The following is a 24,635-nucleotide window of genomic DNA, read 5'->3' as shown; positions in this document are numbered from 1 at the left end:
TTCCTGTGATCACTTTTAAAGAACTTTTTCAACAAATTTACTTAAAATAGAAACATAAGTGATTATGGCCAATGGCCCTTCAGAATGTTGCTGGGGTTCTAACCGGTAGGGGACTTATGGATTGCTTGCAATACTATGATAATTGCTTGTTACTTTATGAAGAGGATTTAGAAGTCGTAAGCATTATCTATTTTCTAATCAGTTTTGCATAATATCATTACCTAAAATTGGTGTGTAATGATATTTTTAACTTAAAGAGTCTAGGAGGGAATAATATCATTATCTAATATTGGTGTGAAATGAATTATTTTTAAGATAAGAGTTTCAGAGGAATGAGAGTTTGTACAGAACTTTAGTTTAGGAAGCTTTAAGCTTATAGAAACACTTTTTTCAAATCCGTTTCTGGATAAGAGGGATGTTAAGTGATATTTGTATTGTCCCTCTGCTTCAACATTCCATGATAATCATAACAGTTATATATACTTATACATGTAGCACTTGTGTTCTTGTTGTTGTTGTTGTTCTTTGCTCATCCTTATATAATTGCAAACGATAAAATAACTTGTACATGATTTAATAATGACAGATTTATATTTCACAGAACCATTTCGGTTATTTACATTATTAAATAATGAAATAACAAGATTTAGTAATGAAATTACATCAGATAATGAAAGATTTATTTCTAACAATACCATCATTATTTACATGAATAAATAAAGGAATTACATGAATAAATAATGAAAGATTTAAGTATTCAATTTTACTAAACCATCTATGATATTTACATGATTAAATAATGAAATTACATGATTAAATAATGAAAAGTCTACATTTAACAAAACCATCTGTTATTACAGTCAGGGTAACGCTGTGTAAGGTAAAAAATTAGTTTCTTGAGCTACCTAAAAAAATTAAAAAATTTTTTGTAATTTTTTAAACTAAATGCGAAAAAGTTTTGGAAGTAATGTTGAGAGTTTAATTGCAAATTTTTTTTGTGTTATATTATGAGCAATGTTTGGCTTTAACATGAATACCATTATATATACACACATATTATATAATTACAAGGTCTAGTCAGAAAAGGTATTTCTGTAAATATTGAAGTTTTCTATTTATTGATGTATGTTAAAATACATGGAGAAAAAAGTTTATTAAAAAGTATTTAATATCAAACACTTTTCTATCAGAACAATTTAGAATTAACAACTATGATCTTTTTAGGCATACTTTCTTTTTTATTTCAAAACATGAAATACTGACAAGCAAACAAAAATGATGAGAAACAGATAATGAAATGCTAGCATTGCCAATTTTTTTTAAGTTTTTACATTATTTTGCAAAACCTGGCATTGCCAAATTTTTTTTTTGGTTTTTTTTTTTTTTTCCCCCCTTTTAAAATTTGGGGGGGGTTTTTCCAAACATTCCTGGGGGGGGTTTTGCCAAAATTTTTGTTAAAAAGTTAACTTTTAATTTGGTTTTCCCCCAAAAACCTTTGGGGGTTTTTTTGCCAATTTTGTTTGTTTATACAAAAGTATTTTGCAATCCTGGTGTTACCAATTTTGTTATACTTGTATTTTGCAATCCTGGCATTGCCAATTTTGTTAGTTATACATGCATTTTGTTAATTGTTGTTTGTACGGAAGGGTTTAACTCTCATGTCAATTATCATGTGCCTTCATACTTTAACAATCCTAAATGTTCCTAAAATTATAGTTATGTACTTTATCCATATTTATTATGTCATTGTTTTTCTTTTTCCTTTTATTTTCTAGCTTTATTGGGTACTTGGGTCAAGTTTTAGTTTTGTTGTATATGTTTAAGGAGTTATGTTGTTGTTTTTTAAGTATATTTATGCAACATATTTCATTAAATGAAAATGCTAATCGCTTTTGTTCTCTTATTTATATATTTCTAATGGTAAACTGAATTGTGGAAATAAATTTTGAACACCAAGCTAACAGAGTAGCAGATGTATATTTTGATATGTTATATTTGGAAGATTTTTTATCACAATATATGTAGGTGTGATGGTGACAACTGATACTACTCATGTGACTAGGTGCAGACCAATATCATGTTCTGCACTGTTCGCTATGCAGTCAGTGCTTCATTTAGAAAATTTCCCCCGAAAATGACAAATGGTTTGTCCTAACATAAAAGATGGACAAGTCTATTTAAGATATTTGGCATGGTAAGGGTTAAATAACACCAACTCAAATGTATAATGTGAAGAAATTTAGACCCACAGCCAACAGCTAGGAGCAGATTTTTTCAGTCAGTGACATGTACAGTAATGCGAAACATATCAACTGTAGTAACACTAAAAGATTTTATAAAAACATCATTTAATGATGACCATAAGTTCATAGATTTATACTACTAAAATGACAACAAATGTGTTCCATATATCAATGAATTATGTAGTACCAGAAACAAAAGATACAAAATTAATGTACAAATGTAGCATCAACAAGATTGGTATCTGAAGTGACAGAAATCCTACTTTTCCCATCCTTCCATAGAAGGTAAAAGTTGACACTGAAACAGCATAAATCTGTGTGAATGTGAAATCCTCGGACTGTTTTATACAGCTAATAGGACCAAAGTATTAACTGCTGCCACTGGTCGTTTCACTGAAGTATTTTGCAATTGAAATCTCTGAAATTAGTTCTAAATTTAAAGCAATATAAGATCTTTACATAAATCAGAGGTAAAGAAGGTAAAAAAATAAAAGTGGTAAAAAAACAATAGAAAAATCATTAAAAATCTTTGAATTTTATTTGTTCAATAATTATGAAAAATCAAAGTTTCTTTATAAATCAATCCCTGATTGTGGTAAAACAGTCTCTATAATATGTGAGGTAAGATAAACCCATACAATATACAGGTAAGTCAAATAACAAAGCTCTATAAATGTCACAATGATAAATGTCTACAAACAGCACCAGAACTGCTTAATCACAAGGGAAATAAACTTACATTTATTGAAATAATCTCGAAACTTTCATTACTATTAAAGGCACATTACTGGGATCCTACATATTACCGGACGGCCCGGACAAAATATGATTGTTTTTTCGCTGTAACTTTTATTTAAAACAATAAAAAAGGAATTGGAATTTTACCCAAATTATTTTGGGTTCAAATACAAGTAAACATTACTTTAATAAACATGAAATTTAAACATTTGAGACGGCAGAAATGTGTCCTTTAAAGTAGGGCATTATAAGAAGAGAAAAAATTCTTGTAGACAGCACAATTTACCGGACACTGTGTTTCAAGTTTTTTAAAGTCCTGAAATTGAAATTAATCTTTAAATAATCAGCAAGGAAACTACAACTATTTGAAAGGCAAGGTTAAGATATTGAAAAAAAAAAACACAGTATGTCACTAAAACAAGACACTGCAGCCATGCTTGTAACGAAGAGGCAAATATATGGGGTGTAATTGAAATTAACACTATTAACGCAATTAACGTATTGATTCTTAATGAAAACTTAAACGTATAAAACATTTTAATATTTAAAATGGAATTCTGTTCTTTTGTTCATACAAGTTTCTTTTTGGTCATCATGTAGCATGTTACAAAAGCCAAAATTTATTTTATTTACATTTCTGAAATGTAAATTCATGTTGTAGAGATTCCTCCCATGGGCGTAACCCGTTTTCTTATATGTTTTTTAATGTGCATTTCATTGTAAAAGACAACAACGAGATACTCTTTGGACTAAATTTAAATTACTTTTTATTATTAAAATATGTTTCGATTGTCTCTTGAGATAACGTGGAGAAGAATTAAAAGTAAAACCTATCTAAAATAACCCATTAAGGGCCTCTTTATTCTGGGCATGCGCAGAACAGATTGTTCCCCCGCATGACCAGGTCGATGAAATAATTAGTAAACACAAAAGGGAAGGGTATACGAGGGAGTTGTTCAAAAAGTAATAGGACTGAGAGTCTTGCATATTCATATTTCTTCCAATTTAGAATATTTTTCATATGGTATCAGGGATCGTAAAATGTTTTCCTAACAATTTATGCATCAATTATTAATTAATTGTGTGCTAAACGCGCGTTTCCTGTGATATTGAATAACCATGGTACACGCGCCACCCGGCGCAACACATCAAAAATAGTTATTGAAGCTAAGTTGTACTTTTATTTTATTCAAACTTTTTTTTACTCGTATTAGTAAATAAAGAACTGAATCAACCATATTTACCTGAGAGTAGTTTTGTTGTTATTTACTTTGAAATAGAAAGTGTGTTTATGATTCAGACCAGATGATTTTTTAATCAAAGCAAAAATAAAAGCACTATTCAGCAGGAATACCTTTTGTCCGGTAAACTGATTGTCCAGTAAACATGTAGGATCCCAGTAGGCCTTAAAGATGTTAAAATGTTTATTTTTTCAAAAAAAAATTTTTGGTTTTAGTGTCCTGTTATAATTTCTATAATGTAACTCATTAGCCATATAGCTCGGAGCCATCGTTTGCATCTTCTGCATTTTGGCAAATCGTGCTGTTGTAATATTAAGTATTTTGTTTGACAGTATAAATGTTACATTTACATTTCACAAATTATTTCACATTCACAACTTGATAAATATCTAACATGTTTTTTATCCAAAACACAACACTATTAAACACATGTTCGCCCTTAATATACAAAAAGAAAACAATATTGAACTAAATTGAGGCTAAGTGGGCCTTTAAACAAATGTATCCTTCATACGATAAAGTAAATATTTCAGTCTAGTGAATTCAATAGATAAGATAAATTGACTAAATGAAATTAATAAAAATAACAAAAAAACATAATTAACATCAGTTAATCGAGTTTGAAAACTTGATAAGATTTTACTTTAATATTATCACGATATAATACAGTTTAAATATACAAACTACAAAGATCTGAAAATAGAAAATTATTATTAAATATTTCTATTTCTTCATCTTTAATTAATTTACACTTCAAACCTCTTCACAAGTTGAATTAAAGTGATAAAAATTGAGTGATTAATAAATCAATCTTTTGAATCAAAAATACAAATGTAGCTGAAATTTTTTAACATTTCTGAAAATGCTTCAATTAAAGAGAATCAAAGTTATTCCATTTTAGTAAAACATATAATAGTTTTAATCACATGAAAGTTTACTTATAAAAGGAAAGAAATACATGTACATAATATATTATTTGCAATGTAATATACTGACCAAATTTTAACCATTGTAATAATTATAATACAGTACATGTACAATTATGAGACAAGACATTATGGAAGTAACAATTGTATAAATTACTTTTTAGATAAAAAAAATGATTTGTTTTATTATTGTATGCATATATGTTTATATAATAGCCAATAATTATATTATATTGCAAACCATATTGGAAATTAAACTGAATATTTCAGATAAAACTATAATTAAGCAATAATCAGGAAATTAAATGCTATATGATATGTTTTATATCAAGTTATATAACAGCTTCAAAAGAATTTGATATCAAATCAAGTTTGCAACAATTTCCCTGTTGTACTCAAAATAATAACAATAATGCACAACAAAAACCCCTCCTTAAAGGGACTCCACTGAGGTTTAAAAAACCTAAAAACATAACATTCAAATTTCTTACATAAATGAGCTGGGGCACTTTAAACAGAAATATATGCAAAGATAGTTAAGAAATATACTTTGAAATAAATTGAAAATCGTATTTTTATGCTTTTCTTATCCCGATTTGAGTGAAAAGCGTTTAAAATTTCACTAAAATTAGTGATCTAAACCTTCATCAAATGGTACATTTATCTGGAAAAAAATATTTTCAGTCCCATCATGTCAAAAAACCTCAGTGGAGTCCCTTTAATATTAATGTCCATTATATGGTTAAAAAATGCACCAAGAAACATAAAATCCCTGCAAAGGTTTTTCAAATCAAATTTTAACTAAAGTATTCTGGAAATAGCGATTTGGCTAACTCTTTCTTGTTCACTTTTCCCATTGCATTTCTTGGCATATCGTCAAGGCACTTGAGACATCTGGGGATTTGATACGGAGCCATTTTATCCTTACACCAAGCCTGTAGATCAGGTAATGTAAGAGTTTCACCTGGCTTCATCACAACCACTGCAGTAATAATCTGTCCCCATTTTTCATCTGGTAATCCTGTAACATATATGTTTGTTTATACAAGGAAAATAAGTAAATTAAAAGGAATTGTATTTTTTATTTAATTTTACCCATGAAATATGGTGCTATATCAGTCAAATATATTTCATATTTTTTAAAAATAAATATGAAATATAAATATGAAAGTGGGCAGAGTCAAAACTCATATTTATTTTAAGGGACTTCTTTCGCCGTTTTTGGAAAGAATCTGATTACAAGATAACTTTTTCTTGAATTTTTTTTGAAAAACTATCTAGCATGATAGAAAAAATGGTCTAAACTAAGAAAAATTAAATCCGCAAAAACACCAATATCTTTAATTCAGTAATTAACGCTGTACAGACTTTTAAAGTTGTTTACATGAGTCACAATGTAGCGCCAAACAGCGCTACTTTACGCCATAAAAATACTGCGCGCTGTTACAATTGCAGGTGGTAGAAACAAGGGGATTCATTGCATTTTCTTTGATTAATGAAATTAAATAAACAAGGTTTATTTTTTCGTTTTTTCGTGAAATATGGTATTATATTTTCACTCAACATGATAAAATGCCACATATTTTCACTCGCCGTACCGGCTCGTGAAAATATGTGGCATTTTATCATGTCTCGTGAAAATATAAATCATATTTCACGCAAACGAAAAAATATCCTCTTAATATTTTCATGCACATGGCAAGCTCACGTAACTCCGGCCCTTTAGCTTCGAGTCTTTAATTCTGCCTATTGCAGTCTACATTAACGGCAACATGGAATTATATATCACACCTGAGTAACCAGCTGTATGTTGTTGGATTTAAAATTTGTGGGTTGACCTATCCACAAAAACAATTTTTAAAAAATAAATGCTCCATTTTGGATTACTTTATGGATAAGACACTTTAGGCCCTTATTCAAAACTGTTTGTTCAGTATAAAAACTCACATCTCACATCTTGGTATTTAACATGATATAAATGCCACATCCAACTAAGGGTGATGAAATGAAATGTTCAACCTTGACAAGATGTCAACCTCAATTGATATACATCACTTGTCTTGGGTGAACATTTCATTCTATCACCCTCAGTTGGATATGATATCTAATTAATACTGTTCAAGCCTTCTAATGACAATAAATGTGATCAAAGATTCTACTTGACCAATTATTCAGTTTTATGTCACTTATCTCATAGATATATCTTATCTGTATACCATTTATACATGTACCAAGTTTATTTCAGTCTGAATTCATGGGAAGAGCCCACAACAATATTGTTAACCCTTTTGACATGTACAAGCAAAATTGTCAGAAAATTGCAAATTGTGTGCATACCTATCCAATGAAATAAATGTAGTAACACTTTTATAAGAGATTTTCCCTTACATTCTGTCACGAACCTTTTGTTACTTTTGCCAATGGCAAGATTTTTCTATGGATATTTTGTCAATAAAATCTCTCATTATGGTATGCAATTTATGCTCATCTATATGATATTCTGGAACGTAATTCTCTAATGAATACTTAAACTGAATTTTATTGTTGATATAAAAGTTGATATTTCAACCTTTATGTATATTTTATATACTTTTACGATGCTTCAATGCTCTTGTATATTGATTTTAACATAAAGCTTGCAAACACATTCTAATAAATGATGATACCAGTAAATAAAAATTGAGATTAATTGCATTTCAAAATGAGAAAAAAAAAGTCAATCACATTATACGGAAAATTTAAAACTTTAATATAATGGCTACATTAGTATAAGTACATGTCAAGTTCTGATATTATCACCCATAAAATGTCATGTATTACACAATATCAAGCTTTAAAAACATTTTTTGAAATACAGTATAACCTTTGCTGAGAGGCCCTTTGTTGAGCAACAACCTCCTCAGATCAACAATCTCAACACTTCACAATAAATTTAACCTCTCCAGAGATACACCTCTCAAGAACAACCAATTTTTTAGTCTCCCAAAGGGTGTTGCTTTGCCGAGGTTGTACTGACCACAGTAAAAAAGGAAAACTTTTATTTCAAATTTTTGCCATCCTGTATTAACGCAAACTCATGAATCCCATTTGTTAAATGTCAAATATTAACTAATAACTTTATCTGGGAGAGGACACTCATAAGTTTGTTATAGCTTTCTGCCCAATCCCAAAATGTACTTTGTAAATATTGTTCACTTGATAAATATGTTGTTGAATAAAATAATTGTTTAAACCAAATATTAACTTCACAAATTGAATACCAATTAAAAAAAACTATATATTGTATGTATACCCTATAATTAAATATACTCACTAAAACTCAAAATTAAAAATTCTGAAGGAGGTTTAATCTGACAGCCCTCCTTGATGTAACTTACACAAAGTAAATTGTTTAGCCCAATATCTTACTGGTAAAACAATTCATGAGAAAATGTCATATTAAAATCTTAAAATTTGTGACTATGAAAATCTTGAATGCATTTTTCTGATACAAGTTGAAATTTTATCTCAACTGCTATGACAGAACTTAGCACAAATGCTCTATCTGTACTTAAATTTAATCTTGTGCATGCATTGTTTAAACAACTAATTGAATGATTAAGGCATACAATACCTATTATAGCAACATCTTTAATACCAGAATGTTCCAGCAGGTGGCGCTCTATGTCTAAAGCACTTATTTTATAAGCTCCACTTTTAATTACGTCAACAGAAGTACGACCAACTATTTTTATCACACCATCTGTATACAAGGCTGTATCTCCTGTAAAATAGGGACACATCATTGAAACAAATATCATGATAGCTAAAAAAACAATTTCTATTAACGGAACCCATGTGATCTCCATAACTTGTTAAAATGGTAACCCTCTAATTGCTAACACCTCATAGCTGTAAGGGATCAAGTCCAACCAGGAACCTAGCTATGAATCTAGCTAATAAGTGTGTTTTTTTTTCTAACTGGTGGCCAGGTACTGTCACTTGTGTCTGAAATAATGCCTAGAGGGACACCTAATCTATTACTCTTCTAGTATACAGCTTTGAATTTGCCATCTTAAAGCTACTATCCCACACAAGATGGTTTCGCTTTCTTAAAAACAAAATGTAAGCACTCAGCTTTGAAGCCTCCATCAGCAAGATAAAGTTCATAGCTAAGTTACTTCACAACTATGAATATTATATATCAGGAATTGGTTAGTATGAACCACTTTTTTATCAAAAGACATGATAAATAACAAAAATTTCTATATCATATTTAAAAATCTTTCCCAAGTGTATGTTAACAGAGGTAGTGCATCATTTTTATGAAATGTTTAAAGCATTTATCTAAAATTCCAACAGTCTAAATAATCTTTATTTCAGTTTAAACCTTTATAATTTTTACTTCTTTTTAGTCAAGTATCAAGCATTGTAACCTGTTTTAAACCAGCCATCTGCAGTAAAAGCTTCACTCGTAGCATCTGGTTTATTCCAGTACTCACTAAACACATTATCTCCCTTTACAAATAACTCGCCAGAGCTGCCTTCCTCACCTGAAATGTTTATTTCAGATATCACTTTATTGTTAAGAATGTTACATTTTACAATAAACAATTTGAAAATAATTTGCATTTTTGTATACTACAAAAGTTTGAAATATTCTTAGGTCAGATACCCTCAGCAATGTCTAGAAGGGAAGTAAATTGACACATAAAAACACTTTTTGTTTTAATTAATTGAAATGTTAAGAATGATTATTACTGACAAAACAATAGTAAAATTCAATACTATAAAAGATAACAAAAAGAGACATAAAATTGACAATATATACTCAACATCACTAATTCCGAGCCATCACTTAATTTCACGGTAATGGCATATTTTCATGTGACCAGTGTTAAAATTGGTCAGAATATACATATTTTATTCATACACCTATACAACAAAGTTTTTATGCAAATTTTAAATCTCAAGATTTTTACATAAAACAGAACAACATTTTACAAATTTCTGCAAAATGCAATAATAGTCCATTAAATTTGTGTGTATGTCTGAAACAATCATCATTTTCTAAATGTTTTGGTTGTTGAAAAATAAATTTTGAGTTACAAAGTAAGGCTATTTTAATATTTAAAATCAAGCAAATTAACATGTAGAATTTTTTACCGAAACATGAAAAAACTGAAATGTAACACCATTACCGCAATTTAAATGATTGTAACATACTGTTTTCAAAATGGCCAACATATGGTCTATGTTTGGTCCATTAAAATTGACTTTTGACTGAATATATTGTTGTTTCCTTGTGCAATACAGCAGAAAATATGTGTATGTTATAGCTTATGACAATTTTTGTACCATAAGTTTCATTTGTTGTTTTCTTTCTGTTTTCAAAGCGTTAAGTACAGTATAAGTCATGTAGATAGAATATTTGCTAAGACACTTCATATAACTGAATGTCAAAATTAAACAGTAAACATACCTATAGTGGTTTGAATATTTTCAGAATCCCCCTCTGCGAGAACTTTCTGTCCTTTTTCACTATGTTCAACTATCTGAACTGATACTCCTGGAAATGGTAAGCCTACCATACCTGTAAACACAAACATCTTCTTGTTTCAACTATGTGTATAAACAGCACAGAAGTACATGTTTGTATTCAAAACAAATTATACTTTTACTTAAGCAGGTAAAGAGATAACCATGTATCTTTCAAATTTAACTAATAAAAAAAACTTTCCAATGTACTAAGGATAGCTTCTCTTTGTACCAACTGTTTGAAATTCCTAAAAATCTCCTTATTTCTTACCCTTACTTCCAAAAAATACCACCACCTTATAATCATATATGTAGCATACAATTAGGCCAAATTGACATCTTATACCAACTATGAACACTAGAACCACAATCCTTCAATACACCATAGTTGATGCAATATGTTAACTTAATTGACTAACTGTGTGCAAGGGCCCGAACCCCCCGAAAATGTTACGCTCCCGGGGGCGTTAAATAGTACTCGATACTACTATAAGAGCTTATCTTTATGTTCACGACATCTAAAAAGTGATCCTTTGAGCTCTGAAATAATTGTTACATGATAGTATACCAGGAAGTCTGTCTCCAATGAGAGGATTGGTTAATGCCATGCCAACCTCGGTCATCCCATATCTCTCCAATAATGTGTGACCAGTTATAGCCTCCCATTTCTCCATGATTGGTTGTGGCAAGGCAGCTGATCCACTTACCATCAATCTGGTGGTAATAAAATAACTGACATTTTTAATTTCAAATATGAAGAAGCGATGACAACATTTGACAATTTACAGGACCTGGTTGTTCAAAACATTGGTTAGACTGTCATAATCAATGGATAAAATCATTATCCACTGGCTCAAGTTTATCTGGTTTCATAGCCAGGGTACTATCCAACTGTCGAGTTATGAAGTTTTATCCAAAAGATAGCTGGCCTCTAGCTAAGGATTTAACTAGTGGATAATTAAGCTGACCACTGGTTAATTTTAACCAATGTTTAGAACATTACGTAGGGCAGGTATCTATATACATGTATAAAAGTATATGAATTTGATTAAAATTGTTCCTTAGTTTTTGAAATCTAAATGCCAAATGCTACATTCATGCTCAGTACAAACAGGATAATACGAGATTCTAATTGTTCCTCGAATAAAATAATTTCAAGGCCATGCCAACACTTCATCAGTTGATATTCATTAAAGGCCACAAGTCATATTTTCCTCAGTTAATACAATTTAAAGACCAAATGCTATTTTTGCCCTCAGTTAATACAGTTAAAAGACCAAATGCTATTTTTTGCCCTCAGTTAATACAGTTAAAAGACCAAATGCTATTTTTTGGCCTCAGTTAATACAGTTAAAAGACCAAATGCTATTTTTTGCCCTCAGTTAATACAGTTAAAAGACCAAATGCTAATTTTTACTCAGTTAATGCAATTTAAAGACCAAATGTTAATTTTTTTCCTCAGTTGATAAAATTGAAAGACTAAAAGCTGATTTTTTCTTCAGTTAATACATTTTAAAGACCAAATGCTGATTATTTTCTCAGTTAAGATAACTTAATGGCAGACATCTTTTACCCCAATGCTTTTTTAAAAATAGATAGGTCTGTTCTTTCAATTAACAGATATGTAGGTATCAAACAAAGACTTACCTGAATTTTTTTGTTAAAATTGAAGACAAATCATCTGGTATGTAAGGATCTTCAGATTGTTTTTGACTGTCATATTCCTCTATAAGTTTGGCATAAATTGTTGGAACTGCCATAAATACATTTATAGGAGGATCTGTGCGTAACAATGCTTTCCATACCTGTAACATTGATGAGCTATGACATAATGGTTTAAAAATTATAACATTGATGACATGTTTGAAACAACATTGTAAATATGTTCCATCAACCTGATGACTTATTATTAAGTCTTTTAACAAGTTTTTGTTTAATAGGCTATCACAGCAGTTATTTTATCTTCCCATTACATTTAAACCAAATTAAAGTATAAAGAATCATTCAGTATGTTCTATTTTATCCTTCAATGACTATGAATCATATCCTTCTTGCCATTGATTTCTCCTGTAGTGCACTCTTGTAAGTGGTTCACTAGCTTACCTTTAATAAGTGGTTTACTAGCCTACTTTTAGTAAGTGATACACTATTCAACCTGAAGTAAGTGATCTCTAGCTTACCTTTAGTAAGTGGTTCACCTGTTCACCTTAAGTAAGTGGTCTCTAGCTTACCTTTAGTAAGTTCAACTGTTCACCTTTAGTTAGTGGGTATCTAGCTTACCGTTAGTAAGTGAACAACCAGCTTACCTTTAGTAAGTTGGGCACTAGCTAACCATTGGTAAGTGAGCACTATCTAACCTTTAGTAAGTGGGCCACGAGCTTACTTTTAGTCATACCTCCTGGAATTCATTTCTCCCACATTAAAACTCAGGTTATATGCCATATGAATTTTAATAGTTTGTTCATTATAACTATGCCAATACACAGTACAATATATATAGTGCTTCAGCTTCAGATAATAATTTACCTATACTATACTCACTTTTTTGGCATCAAAATTTGGTAGCATGACAAGTGTAGCCCCACAGTATAGAGGTGTCATCAGTACATTGACTATACCATGCACATGATGAAGTGGTAGCACGTGCAGGATGACGTCATCTGGCTGCCATCCCCATGATGATATCATACCTTGCATCTGTGCATCTAAATTTCCAAAAGTATGAACAACTCCCTGAAATATTATACATAAAAACAGTCATTATTATCACCCAGAAATCTTAGACCTATCCATCTATTTAATATACATACCTATGTATGGTGTACCACTAACCTTTTCTTTATCATCAATTGTAAATGCTATATCCCTAAACTTTTAATCTATTTTCATTGAGAAGAAGTAAAAAGTGGATGTACTAATATATTGATCTTCATGTAAAACATTTTGTTTATTTTGCCCTGCTTTTCTAACCAAAATGTCGTCTTCATAATATTAGATCATTATGATTCAATGTCTTAGATCTCAGAATTGTACAGTGAACAAACTTTTGGAAAAATCTGGGACTTAATCTTAAGTCCAAATTAAGGTAAAATACAAGTTTTATCTTAGTCCTGTTCTTCTTGATTTCATTTGTTTCAATTCGTGATTTATTCAAACATTAATCATTGTATATACTCACCTTTGGTCTGCCTGTAGTGCCGCTCGTATATACAATCTTTGCCTTTCTATCTTTGTAAGTATCGTTCTCTAAGAGAGCGCCAAGGCTTTGTCTAAGTTTCCTCCCCAAGTCAGTTTCCCAGTGCTTACAATCTTCATCATAATCCCCGCTATAATCGTCCATCGTTATAGTCTTCAACAATATACCCAACTTACTGGCCACCGGCTCCAACTGGTCTTGATAATTTTTACTACACACTAATAACTTGGCACCGGAATCGTCTGCAAAGTATTCCAGTTCACTGATGGGGTGCGACTTACACAGAGGAACAGCTATAGCCCCACACATCCAGACTGCCCACTGTGTAACTATATAGGACAAATCATTGTCACAAAGAAAGGCTATACGCTCGCCTTTAAGCGGAAATTCGGAATCTCCAGACGAATATCTCATTCTGTGTGCGATTTCGTTAAATTCATGAGCCAGTGTGCAGCTGTAATGCAATAGGTCGTGATAGGTGTAACGCCCATGTTGCGTCACTACTGCTAATTTGTCTTGAAATAGTTCGGCTCTAAGAAAAACAGGTGTTGTATGGCTATCAGGTACCGTATGACAACCACGTGCAGTGTAACCAACAGTTGCCGCGTGACAAGCACGTGTAATTAGACTTCCGGTCGCCGTGCAACCTTTAGTTAATACCTGTCTCTCTAATAAAGAGTGACCGCCAAGTGATGTTTGGAGACCATGGTCTGTTTGATTGACTGGTGCCGTGCAAATGCTTCGCCTTGGCAATGTGTGATCACGTGATGTGTGACTTCCGCTTGCCGCAAAATCACTACGTGTCATGTGACTAGATGATGTTGATATGCATCTATAGAAACAAGATTTACAGAAGTTTGTTCTACCAAAGGATAACTGTTTATTGTATGTATATTGACCAAGTCTGTATATACAAGTGTTTAGATATGAAAACTGTCTGAAAGACCGAGGTGGTGATCTTGTCAACATCGTTATCACCATCCTGAAGTTATAAACATAACATATAGTTATCATAAACTTGTAACAAAGTTTGTTGAAAAACGGATTTATATCTGACTGCACTACTAATTGGACACAGGAACAAACTCACGTAACATACCGCTACATTATTAATGCGAAATCACGTATACCCAAAGTAGAAGCTACAAAGAAGACAGAGGTATCAGGGGGTAAACAATCGATATTTTCGATGTTTTATGCAATCTTAAAGCTTATAAAATTGATTTAACTTTGTACATTGTAATATAAATTATGAAAATAGATTTCAAAGACTATTTCTTGACATAGAAAAGTTGCCTCTACGGAAAAAAAAACAACATATATACAATGTAGGGACTAAAATTAAATCATATCAGCAATATTTGTTTTGCTTTAATACAACGGTATACTCTTTCACATTTAATGAACGGATCGTTCAAACATTAACAAAAACATACACTTAACTTTCAGCCGACATTCTACCAATGTGACCAACGTAGAGCAAAATCAGCCGACACTTCCGTGCCGTCTGATGATGTTCAATAATACATGTTCGCTATTCAGTCAGTTATTAATTTTGGATTTTCTCTACAAATGATAAATAATTGTGTCCAAATTGAAAGATGCACACGTTTATTTAAGTAATATAGCGTGGTAAGGGTTTATAAACACATGACACTGCTGTGTCCGAAAAGTCCGCAATTTTTGACGCAGACGAAGAGCATGCGGGGATCTCCAATAGTTGGACATAACTGATCATTAAATTACAATGCTCTGGTAATACAAGTCTGCATAATTTCGCAAAACAAAAACAAACAAAAAACCCAAAGAAAACAAATAAAACAAGAGCGATCAGTGATCACATGTCGCCTCATGATGGCCAATTTCATGTTGGGACAAGTTTTGTGACAGACGGACAGACAGACGGACAGTGCACAACTAGACTTGGTACTGATCATTCCTGTAAAGTTTGGATGGAATTGCACCAGTAGTTTATGAGGAGTAGTCCGGACAATCTTTTGTGTATCTGGCAACACACAGAAAAAAAACACATTTTTATCAAAGGGCCATAACTCGGCCAAAAATCATTCAACCGGATAACCCATGCAATATGCGCAAGGACTTGAGCTACAGATCAATCCTGTAAAGTTTCATTGAAATTGCATTAGTGGTATAAGAGAAGTAGTCCGGACAAACTTTAAAAATAAAAATTATTAAAGGGCCATAACTCTAACAAAAATCATTGAACCGGAAAATGCTGACAATATGCACAACTAGACTTGATACTGATCATTCCTGTAAAGTTTGGTTGAAATTGCACCAGTAGTTTATGAGGAGTAGTCCGGACAAGTTTTGTGACGGACAGACAGACAGACGGACGGACAGACAGACAGACGACGGAGAAGTGACCACTACTCCGTAGAGGCGACACAAAAACCTCAATGAATAAACATAAAGCTACAAACAAAAGATGTATAGTCTCAAAACAAGATCATGATGTTTATCAACAAGTAACGGGTCAAGTATAACTATTATAGTCACGTATCAGGTTTTTGCAAAGCTCGCGATTTTTTTTTCAATTTAAAAACTGATAAAAATAAATGTGCATCTTAATATGAAACATAAAAATGCCTACCTGTGATGTTAAAATACCTTTAAAACCAATTAAATTGTACCTATTTCAAGTATTCCGAAGGAGCATACAGTGTTTAAATCAAAGTTTTATCAACACCGCATAATTTCTTGACCTTCATGTTCTATTTACATTGTGATAAATTCAAATAAAGTATGCTAGCATATGAGGTAATTTAATCTCCATAAACACTAGTTTAAAAACAGAAATATGTTTTTCTCTTACTGACATGTCCAAGCGGAAGGTGTAAGTTTTTGCAAGTAATGCTTCTTATTTGCTCTGATTTGTTTAGGTTTTTGTCAGTTTTTTTATTGAAGAGCCTTAATTTTCATTCCATATTGGTGTATGAATCCACTAGTCAGCTAATACAAAACAAAATATTACTTTTGAACCAAGATTTTCGTTCTGCTACATTTTCGTTCCTCTGAAGAGTTAAGAAGTTGATCAACGAGTGTCTATAGTGGTGTATCCACATATTCAGAAGTTTCGATTCGTCATACTGGTTGAAAACGTTTATTTAATACGGTAGTTAGCATAACGCTGTACATAAACACACTAAAGGCCATAACAGACGGTAGGATTTTGAAGTACAACGCCAATTAAAACTAAGATGTACAAGCAAATCTTAACGTGTGAAGGCTACTATTTCTTGAATTCGTAAGTCTAGATGTAAAGGATAAAGGCCTCAACAGACGGTAGGATTTTGAAGTACAGCACCAATTAAAACTAAGATGTACAGACAAATCTTAATGTGTGAAGGCTACTATTTCTTGATTTCGGAAACCTTATGTTTAGATGTAAGGGATAGGACATGTTCTATTTTGAAAATCTTGTCGTACCGATTTTTACAGACCTCCCACAATGACAAGTAACAGATAACCAAATTAACTCCTGATAATGAGTGTAATGAATGAAATTCCAGAACAATAAGGGCTAAAAGGTAAACATAGTAGTAAGACGGGGTAAAAATGATGTTGAAAAACTCTTCAGGAGACCCAAAGTTGTGTTATGTTCGAATCCCAAATTATTCTGAAAATGATTATGTTATGGTATTGAATTGTTCTCTAATTAGGGGAGGGGAGGTAGTTTGTAGGCGGCCAGATAGCTTAGTCAGCAGAGCCGCAGTACGGGTCCCAGGTTTGAGTCTCGGTCAGGCTTCACATTAAAAATATATTTTTTTTTTCTAATGGAGGTGTTTCAATCATTACTCATGGCGAAAAAAGTATTTAGTGAGTAAAGTATGTAAAGGATCAATGTAAAAGGATCCTTTTTAGGGGAAACCTCAGATGATTCTTACAGTGTAGAATTACCGTCTGAATGCAAGTGTTGTATAGCTTTGAAAATTGTACATATTATCTCTAATTAGTGCTGTACAACTAAATCCTACCGTCTGTTGAGGCCTTAAGACATGTTCTATTTTGAAAATCTTGTCGTACATATTTCTATAGACCTCCCACAATGACAAGTAACAGATTACCAAATTATCTCCTGATAATGGGTGTAATGAATGAAATTCCAGAACAATTATGGCTAGGTAAACATAGTAGTAAGATGGGGTAAAAATGATGTTGAAAAACTCTTCAGGAGACCCAAAGTTGCGGTATGTTTGAATCCCATATTGTTCCGAAAATAATTATGTCACGGTATTGAACTGTTCTCTAATCAGGGGAGGTAGTTTGTAAGCGGTCGGATAGCTCAGTCAGTAGAAGCGCAGTACTGTATTTCGAGGGTCCCAGGTTTGAGTCTCGGTCAGGCTGCACATTAAAAAACAATAAAATTTAACAATTTTTAAAAAAAAAATGGAGGTGTTTCAATCAGTACTCATGGAAAAAAAATTAGTGAGTAAAGTATGTAAGGGATCAATTGGAAGGGAACTTTTTTTAGGGAAACCTGAGATGATTCCTACAATGCAGAATTACCGTCTGAATGCAAATGTTGTATCGCTTTGAAAATTGTAAATATTATCTCTAATTAGTGATGTACAACTAAATCCTACCGTCTGTTGAGGCCTTAATACAACCAATGGTCTATTCCATTCAACTCAGCTCGAAAGAAACCGGATTTAGAAAGCTCTTTTTATATAACAGCTCAATACTAAAATTTGACAAATTACAACTTTCATAACCCAAGATAACATATTTAAGTATGTAGATTCACTACAAATAGGCATAAAACCGGATATACTTCCTAATAATGATTAAAATGTACTAAAATTTACGGAGAGAGTTTTCAAAAAAGCTTTACAAGCTTCCTACTCAATCCGTAAATTTTATTTTATGTACTTTATTATGTAAATCAGTGGATTATAAATAAAATATTGTTTAAACTTAAATGTACTAAACCCCTCAAATCGATTTTAAGTTTTAACTCCGGAAAAAAACGCACACACTTGTATACTAACAGACGAACGGACGGACAACGAAAAATAAATATCATTAAGCAAATTGACGGAGTCAATACATATTCAATTTAGTTATAGTCATATGACTTCGTAGCATACACTTATGGTGGCTTTGTGGCCGAATCGCATAATTAGGAAGTCAGTGACCCCTATGTAGATCAAGGCCATTCAAATTCTAATTTATCATGCAGGTAAATAACAGTATAACAGGTCAAAATCGGATTTAAGTACGGGGAATAATTTGCTCGAGATCTTAAGGTAAAAACTACAGATAACCATAAATATTTGACACAGGTTTTATTTATCATCCGGGACATAATGTAGCCGGTAGTTGCGTGTCCCGTCATAGCATGTCCCAGTTAATATTTGTATAAAAATTAATACAATTTTAGAATGAATTAAAATTTTATGTGCCAGTAAATCTCCCGATGTTTTATTTTGTAGATCTAGATGTCGTATAAATGGAATTCGACGCAGCTTACGGTAACGATAATAAGATAATTAATAAAACAGATGAAACAGGTTCTAATTTACGGCAAAAGGCTCAATTTAATTGAGTCAACTCATGTGGTAAGTGCCAACTACACATTTACGTCCCTTTAATTTAAATTGCCATTTGTTCACGATCCGATAATCGATAAATTACCTGTTTACCGTACGTGACATTCAAATTTATAAACGGTATGTGATTTAAAACCAAATTTGCTTGTGTTTAGAACGTTAAAATAGTTTTAAAGACGAGTAGTTTAATAGTCTATATTTAGTTTACATGAAGTGACCGTACCCAATGACGTGTCCGTGGACGTGGTCCTCGGCAGGAAATTTTATATGCACTCAAAGAAGGCTGACGCATCAAGGTATGTAGTTCGAGCAATATCTTAAGTTCAGTAATAAATATTGTTATTTACGTCCAGTGAATAGACTTTCATATTGTTGACATGAGAAAAGCGAAAGTAACTTACTCTTTAAAGTTGACTGCAAATGTCGGAGATGAATGTAAGGGAGAGAAGTCTTTTCTCTTGATTGGATTCAGGAAACTATAGTATGTGTACTTAATATTATTTTAAATTAAAACATCTTTAAAAACAAGAACGTTGATGTACATAATTTTGTAAGAGATAACTGTAAGTTCATATATTTGTATATTATTCATTCTTAATGTGTACTGAAACTGCAAACTGCGAGTACAAAATTAAAATATATGCATGAATTGATGTGTTGATTTTATCTGTAGGTTTGTTTCTTTGTTCGTTCGTCCGTACGATCGTTCGTTTAGTGTTTGGATCCATCATTGATTGGTGGCTGGATGGCGAAAAATTTGGGTCTGCATGATGAATTTATATTTGAAAATGTATCAGCTTTTACTTAAGTTTTTTTAGGTCAGTTTCAAATCTCACTTGGTTGAAAACCAAAAGGGAACCACTCTCACTTGTTCTTATCATTTTGTGCCAAATAGGCAGATACCTTGGACATGTGGGACTAGCAAACACTCTAAGATTATATCGGTTTTGTTATTTTAATATGAGAGAATCGGAATAAATTACGTAATTTTAACAAGCCCAAAATTCGTATAACGAAATACAAGGGCGTTCAACATTTTTGCCAAAAATATCGTGACAAAATCTATTAAAATGTTTAATTTGCTAATAAATATAGTGTTGTTAGTAGCGGTTTTGGTAATGAATGGTAGGGGTTATAGCGTAGGGGTTAAGTGAGAGTAATGTTAGGGGAGGTAAGTACTAGTAATTAGTGTAGATCTAGTTATTCGAATGCATGATTGATCGATCGACCATGTTCGATTGGTTGATTAATCGATTGGTTTGAGCAAATGCATGAGCAAAATACTATTTCTCCGCAAATTCCTATAGGACTTATTATCTCGATAGACCGTGCAGTTATTCATTCTTTGAAAAAACAAACGTGCAATTTACTCATATTTTTGATTATATTAAAACGATAATATTTCAAGTGATTCAGAATGAATGAATAACTTATGCATTTAAAAAAAATATGTAAAAGGAATGAGACAAATGGTGTTTTAACGGTTGACTCCAGGAAATGGTGTCTTAAAATTACGAAAATTGATACACTTTTTACATGTATTGGATTGTTTTATATTTTCCAACATGCATTTTATTCTCGTGTCGCAATATCAGTTAATCTCGACGCCGCATGCTATTATATAATTTGTGGGATTTTGATCTACAGCAGCAGATGAAGGCTGGTAGTTCTGATAATTAAATATGTAATAAGTGTAGATAATGATACGCTGGAAAAATTCCCACTTTAGTCATATATATATACCAACCATGATATAATGATATAATTGAAGCGCTATTAATTTCACTGGCTTGGAATTTCCATAAATAGACACGAGTTCGAAACTTTAAACTCTTTAATTAATACCCCCCCCCCTCTAATTCAACAATCTATATCCCCTTAACAATTGACCTTCACTCCATCGTATTCCTGGATCTGTATCCCAATTTCACCTGACCTTCATCCTTCCTATTCCACCAGCCATATACCCATTTCACCTGACCTTTACCCTTTCCTATTCCGCCATCTATATCCCCATTTCACCTGACCTTTACCCCTTCCTATTCCTCCATCTATATCCACATTTCACCTGACCTTCATCCTTTCCTATTCCTCCATATATATCCCCATTTCACCTGACCTTCACACCTTCCTATTCCTCCATCTATATCCCCATTTCACCTGACCTTCATCCTTTCCTATTCCTCCATCTATATCCCCATTTCACCTGACCTTCACCCCTTCCTATTCATCCATCTATATCCCTATTTCACCTGACCTTCACCTCTTCCTATTCCGCCATCTATATCCCCATTTCACCTGACCTTCATCCTTTTCTATTCCTCCATCTATATCCCCATTTCACCTGACCTTCACCCTTTCCTATTCATCTATCTATATCCCTATTTCACCTGACCTTCACCCCTTCCTATTCCGCCATCTATACCCCCTTTTTCACCTGACCTTTACCCCTTCCTTTATACCACCATCTATATCCCTATTTCACCTGACCTTCACCCCTTCCTATTCCTCCATCTATATCCCTATTTCACCTGACCTTCACCCCTTCCTATTCCGCCATCTATATCCCCATTACACCTGACCTTCACCCCTTACTATTCCGCCATCTAAACGCCCTTTTTCACCTGACCTTTACCCCTTCCTATACCACCATCTATATCCCCATTTCACCTGACCTTCACCCCTTCCTATATCTCCATCTATATCCCCATTTTACCTGACCTTCACCCCTTCCTATATCTCCATCTATATCCCCATTTTACCTGACCTTCACCCCTTCCTATTCCTCCATCTATATCCCTATTTCACCTGACCTTTACCCCTTCCTATTCCGCCATCTATACCCCCTTTTTCACCTGACCTTTACCCCTTCATATACCACCATCTATATCCCTATTTCAGCTGACCTTAACCCCTTTCTATTCCACCATCTATATCCCCATTACACCTGACCTTCACCCTTTCCTATTCCGCCATCTTTACCCCTTCCTATACCACCATCTATATCCCCATTTAACCTGACCTTCACCCCTTCCTATATCTCCATCTATATCCCCATTTCACCTGACCTTCACCCCTTCCTATTCCACCATCTATATCCCTTTTTCACCTGACCTTCACCCTTTCCTATTCCACCATCTATATCCCCATTACACCTGACCTTCACCCTTTCCTATTCCACCATCTATATCCCTATTTCAGCTGACCTTCACCCCCTCCTATTCCACCATCTATATCCCTATTTCACCTGACCTTCACCCCTTCCTATATCTCCATCTATATCCCCATTTCACCTGACCTTCACCCCTTCCTATTCCACCATCTATATCCCTTTTTCACCTGACCTTCACCCTTTCCTCCTCCACCGTCTATTTCCCTATTTCACCTGACCTTCACCCCTTCCTATTCCACCATATATATACCCTATTTCACCTGACCTTCACCACGTTCTATTTCACTATCTATATTCCAATTTCACCTGACCCTCACCTCTTCCGATTCCACCAGCTATGTCCCCATTTCATCTGACCTTCCCCCCTTCATCTTTCCCAGTCTTGCTTACATAATCATTCCAATTTCATCTGAGCTTGACCCCCTTTATCTTCTAAATCCCTGTCCGTCTGATCTTTATATATCAAGGCATTATTTAAGAATAATTCGCATTGGAATTTGTGAAATTTCATTTATCAATGTAAAGTTATGTTGAAAAAAGCCTAGTATGCGATATTTTTAGCATTGAAACTCAACCGCATTAATAAAGAGCCGTTGCGTTTGTGTACATTAGTACATGTACATGTATTTAAAGGGTTTGAAAAAGATTTTGTACCACTTGATTAAATATAGGCTTCATATTCATGCGTTGTTTCGATATTTAAGTAAGATTTATATTTTGATAGAACTTCCATATACTATAAGAATATTACAGAGAATAAGTTCTGTCTTCGGCATTTGTATCTTATTTACGGATCCAGATGACGGAGGCGTGTATTGTGTTAGCGGGTTACGACAACCCGAGATTTGGATATCAACTTGAAAATCACGCAAAATGTTGTTTCATTTCATATCTTACTCTGGAATATAAAAATGTCAACCCCGCTTTACATTATTCGTTTTTCGAAATTTTACTACCCCTCTGGTAAAAAAATCTGGATCCGCGCCTGTTTTTTGCAGTGTGTTAGATCGACATAAATTTTATTAGGATAAATACGCCTGTTGCTCGGCGTGTATGTGAATATATGTATATATGTACTTGTTAAGGACATTTAAATAGATAAACTTACTCAAGGTTAACGCTTTTATGTAAGTACATTTTGAATATTCATTCTGAAGTCTGTGTATTTGTTTTCAATGATTTTGTATGTCTTATATTTGTTTATTTTATCATATCAATAATTTACGGTTAATTTAATGTTTTGGGATGGTTTGTTTTTAAAGAAAAAAATAACTACACTGTATCGTGTTATTTTTCACGTACGCGTCATGTATGAATATTTTTTGTTGGGTTCCCTGCCTTATCAACTTATACTTTTCACGTGTACGTTTTGTAACGTTTGAAAAACGCGCTAATCTATAAAAAGAAATCAGCTGATAATAAATGATATTTTGTATACAGTGACTACATTTTATATATTTGTGTAAGTAGTGAGTTTATTATTTATCATTTATAAAGAAATTCACGTTCATTGTAATAAATAAACACACTAAAACAGCAACATATTTTACATTGTCGATTAAAGAGCTCAAATAAATTTCTCTTATTTTTGACTAAGTAGTTTCTAGTATTGAAATACTCTTTTGTTTGTAATGGTCAAGTGATCTTTATTAATTCATCATAGTCTTAATTTATTTCCAAACACAAGTCCTTTTCCGATATTGTGATTTTATTATATTTTTTGAGTATTAAACGGAATTCTATTGGACAAGTACTCAGCTGTCAAACCAATATTGGATGAGGCGGTATCCAAGTCTGATATAGGTTTGGCAGTTGTGTATACAAGAATCAGTATTGTTTCCATCCATGTTTGATGACCTTTTTATTTCACACCACCATTTTTGGTCACTTTGACAGAAATTTGTTACTTCAGTTACAATATATGATTTGATATAGATATAATATAGATTTTTGACTCTCAAGAAATGATGCTAGAAGGTGAGTGATATGGATTTTATATGAACTCTTTGAACTCTGACAATGAGAACGG

General features: G+C 32.6%; 2 protein-coding genes across 7 annotated transcripts in view; one reads left to right on the top strand and one right to left on the bottom strand.

Annotated features, from left to right (window-relative positions):
- Nucleotides 1-5,221: 5,221 nt before the first annotated feature.
- Nucleotides 5,222-19,865, bottom strand: LOC132723298 (malonate--CoA ligase ACSF3, mitochondrial-like). Of its 4 annotated transcripts, none has more exons than XM_060707973.1 (9): nucleotides 19,836-19,865; nucleotides 13,844-14,843; nucleotides 13,207-13,398; nucleotides 12,313-12,470; nucleotides 11,234-11,379; nucleotides 10,610-10,720; nucleotides 9,564-9,680; nucleotides 8,762-8,911; nucleotides 5,222-6,169 (listed from the first exon to the last, which is right to left on the bottom strand). In XM_060707973.1, the coding sequence occupies exons 2-9, from the start codon at nucleotides 14,840-14,842 to the stop codon at nucleotides 5,946-5,948; spliced, it is 2,097 nt and encodes a 698-aa protein (XP_060563956.1). In that variant the 5' UTR covers nucleotide 14,843; nucleotides 19,836-19,865; the 3' UTR covers nucleotides 5,222-5,945. The 4 variants fall into 4 exon arrangements, with proteins under 4 accessions (XP_060563956.1, XP_060563955.1, XP_060563953.1 ...); XM_060707972.1 differs by lacking the exon at nucleotides 19,836-19,865 and adding an exon at nucleotides 16,516-16,631; XM_060707970.1 differs by lacking the exon at nucleotides 19,836-19,865 and adding an exon at nucleotides 16,476-16,625.
- LOC132723299 (D-aspartate oxidase-like) overlaps nucleotides 19,575-24,635 on the top strand; it is a 20,087-nt gene continuing 15,026 nt past the window's right edge. The window contains exon 1 of one of the 3 annotated variants that reach the window (XM_060707974.1): nucleotides 19,575-19,730. In XM_060707974.1, coding sequence (XP_060563957.1) covers nucleotides 19,661-19,730 — 70 coding nt within the window. In that variant the 5' untranslated portion in view covers nucleotides 19,575-19,660. Of the gene's footprint in view, nucleotides 19,731-23,575; nucleotides 23,734-23,937; nucleotides 24,069-24,635 lie in introns of those variants that run through there. The other 2 variants (XM_060707975.1, XM_060707976.1) reach the window with 2 other exon arrangements.

This window comes from Ruditapes philippinarum, unplaced genomic scaffold (genome assembly GCF_026571515.1).
Source record: "Ruditapes philippinarum isolate M1 unplaced genomic scaffold, ASM2657151v2 ctg5653_1_1_1_1, whole genome shotgun sequence".
Classification (NCBI taxonomy): Eukaryota; Metazoa; Mollusca; class Bivalvia; order Venerida; family Veneridae; genus Ruditapes; species Ruditapes philippinarum.
The sequence above is the reverse complement of the archived record's forward strand: the minus strand, read 5'-3'. Positions and strand labels throughout refer to the sequence as shown.

Coding starts and splice junctions, on each gene's coding strand:
- LOC132723298 (XM_060707973.1), bottom strand. CDS start 14,842: ATGGTGATAACGATGTTGACAAGATCACCACCTCGGTCTTTCAGACAG. Junction 13,399..13,843: donor GCACTACAGGCAGACCAAAG/GTGAGTATATAC, acceptor ATAATATTTCAG/GGAGTTGTTCATACTTTTGG. Junction 12,471..13,206: donor CAAATTTTGATGCCAAAAAA/GTGAGTATAGTA, acceptor TCAATGTTACAG/GTATGGAAAGCATTGTTACG.